Genomic DNA, 2,553 nt, shown 5'->3' with positions numbered 1-2,553 from the left:
ATGCCGCCGCGCCGCCGAGGAGCGTCCGGCTACCGCGGCGTCATCCTGTGCCCCAACGGCGGCTACTACGCGGAGATACGCTCCGGCGATCTCCGGCTCGGCCTCGGCACGTACGGGACGGCGCGCGAGGCCGGCCGCGCGTACGACGCGGCGGCGTGGCGCCTAGGCCGGCCGCGCGGCCAGATGAACTTCCAGGATGTCTACACGCTCCAGCAAGCGCTCGACCGTGCCTCGCCGCCGCGTCTGAACACAGCACAAGACCGTGCGGAGCACGCCGAGCGGCAGCGCCGCCTCCTCGTCGCCCAGGAGGACGAGCAGGTCATGGCGGAGTGGCGCCACCGCCACCCAGAGGACGTCGCCTACGAGCAGGCCTACTGGGCAAGGCGTCGCGAGGAGGACACGCGAAGGCGCCGCGAGGCGCGATTGGACAGGCGTCGGCGCCAGGCGTTGACGAACGCGCAGTCCGATCTCGTTGAAGCAGGTGGGCAGTCGTTCTTCACGCCGAACAATGATCGATGGTTGGACATCTGGCTGGATACCTCGGACGACACCGCCGAGGAGGATGATGATAGTGATGATAGCGACTTAGAGTAGTTTTTTTAATGCAATCTATTTCGTTTTTTATCGTTTGTCGTTTTTAATTATTATGCAATCTATGTTTCGGATGTAAAATACCTTTGTATCGTTAAAATCTATGTAATCTATCTATTTTCCAATAGCCTAGAATGAGCGCGCGTGCTGCTTTTTTGCGCGCTGCTGAAGCGGCGCGCGCTGCATTTTAGCGTGGCTGCTGGAGCGGACGCAGCGCGCCGGGTCAAACCAGCCGATGTGCGCGCGGTATATGTGTTTTTTGCGCGCGGCGCGACCGGCGTCTGTTGGAGATGCTCTTAATGGGTTTAATAATTTGGTTGTGTCCGTTCGAATGCAGAAGTCAAGCCAGTACAAGTGGCTGGTGGGAAATTTCCAGATACCAAGTTATAAACGTATGCTTTAATCCGAACACGCGATCCACCGGAAAGAAAAAGTGAAATATCAATCACAAGCAGCGATACCAAAAGCACAAACCAAAATAAAAAAAGCGATACCAGAAGCATACTACGGACGTACGTACACACTTCACCAGACGCTGATGCTGGCAAGGAGAGCATGCGTCACCACGAGCGCGCCAAGGCCTGCGACGACGTTACCCCCGGCAGACGTGGTGGGCGGCGCGGCTACGGGACCGGTGGACGCGGCGACCACGTCGACCCTGATCTTCATTCCGCTGTCGCAGTGGCCGGTGAGGCCGCAGAGGAAGTAGCGCGTGCCGACGGTGGTGAGCGCGACGACGTCGTTGCCGGAGCGGAAGGCGGAGACGTTGTTTGCGCTGGAGCAGGCGTCGTAGCCGGCCTTGCCCACCTCCACCACGTCGTGCAGCTCCCTCGAGTACGTAAACGCTGCAGCACAGCGCGCGCAGGAGAAGAGGTTAAATAAAAAGGCTTTGTTAATGCCCTAAAAAAGGCTTTGTTAACTTCGGTCACTTTAGTCTAAACTGCGCAATGGGTGTGTGAGTTAATTAATCGGTACTGTTAGTTAGTGCGGCTAGCTTACTGATGTTGTCGCCGGGGTGGAACGTCCTGGCGGCGACCCACTCAGCATAGTCCGTGTGCATGTCCCACAGCCCATCCGGCGCCCCCACCGTGTAACTTGTCGCAGCCGTGGCCACCCGAGCAACAGTCACGGCGGCCAGCACCGCCGCCAGGGCCATCGCCAGTGCCCGCCGCCGCCTGATCTCCATCTCTGCTGATCGATCGGCTGGAACCTGGAAGAGTCAAGCAGAACAGAACGGGGAGAGACAGAAAGGAGTTAGCATGCAATGCCTAGCTAGCAGCTCTTCGCTTAGCGCTGATATATAAATCCATGCAATCAATTGGATTAGCTAGATCGAGCGAGCAGTTAATTGCAGTTACGTACAATGTCGCGTGTGGTTGTTGCTGGGTCATGTCATGCTCATATCTAGCTATCCATGGACAGTGGCCCGTGCACGCAACTAGCTAGCTAGCGTAACAAGAGGATCAGGGCGATTAACTAAGTGGGCTATCCATGGACAGTGGCCCGTGCCGTCCGATGAAGAAATCTAATGCCCTGGGATGAGCATCAAATCAGATCATATCGATTGCATTAAGTGCTAGCGAGAAAATGTGAGCGAGGGTGTTCTAACTTCAGACCAGCTGCACTGCAGATGCTCTCCTTTTGGAGAAACACTGCAGGTGTAGGTTGGTATGTACGGCATGCACTTCTGCTTTTCACAACTGGCACTGACTAGCTAGAGAGGTCGATCCCATTAAAAAAAAAGCTAGATGGATGTAGAGTCAAATTTAGAAATCTTCTATGTCTAAATATCTAGCCTTTATTAAGTTATTTTTCTTAACATGCAAGCATGCTACCTCGACATGGTGAAAAATCACAAAACTGACCCTTTGGCCAAAGTTCAGCACAAAATGGCCCTATTTTAAAAATATTTCATAAAATGGCCCTACGCCATGCTAGATAACATAACGCCTTGGTCAACGG

General features: G+C 54.7%; 2 protein-coding genes across 2 annotated transcripts; one reads left to right on the top strand and one right to left on the bottom strand.

Annotated features, from left to right (window-relative positions):
* Positions 1-594, top strand: LOC147959898 (uncharacterized). Its single transcript, XM_087533009.1, has one exon. The coding sequence runs from the start codon at positions 1-3 to the stop codon at positions 592-594; it is 594 nt and encodes a 197-aa protein (XP_087389135.1).
* Positions 595-1,009: 415 nt separating this feature from the next.
* LOC125524831 (stellacyanin) lies at positions 1,010-1,896 on the bottom strand. Its single transcript, XM_048689857.2, has 2 exons — positions 1,591-1,896; positions 1,010-1,436 (listed from the first exon to the last, which is right to left on the bottom strand). Exons 1-2 carry the CDS (start codon positions 1,775-1,777, stop codon positions 1,117-1,119), a joined length of 507 nt encoding a protein of 168 aa, XP_048545814.1. The 5' UTR covers positions 1,778-1,896; the 3' UTR covers positions 1,010-1,116.
* Between the last annotated feature and the right edge of the window lie 657 nt (positions 1,897-2,553).

The sequence above is a fragment of the Triticum urartu genome, chromosome 7A (assembly GCF_056163025.1).
Source record: "Triticum urartu cultivar PI428250 chromosome 7A, HENAU_Tu73, whole genome shotgun sequence".
Taxonomy (NCBI): Eukaryota; Viridiplantae; Streptophyta; class Magnoliopsida; order Poales; family Poaceae; genus Triticum; species Triticum urartu.
Note: the sequence above shows the minus strand (reverse complement) of the source record. Positions and strands in the feature narration are given on the sequence as shown.

Bases quoted from the DNA above. Each gene is read 5' to 3' on its own strand.
- LOC147959898 (XM_087533009.1), top strand. From the start codon at position 1: ATGCCGCCGCGCCGCCGAGGAGCGTCCGGCTACCGCGGCGTCATCCTG.
- LOC125524831 (XM_048689857.2), bottom strand. From the start codon at position 1,777: ATGGAGATCAGGCGGCGGCGGGCACTGGCGATGGCCCTGGCGGCGGTG. The intron at 1,437-1,590 runs GTAAGCTAGCCG...GCTGTGCTGCAG, and splicing joins CCACCCCGGCGACAACATCA to CGTTTACGTACTCGAGGGAG.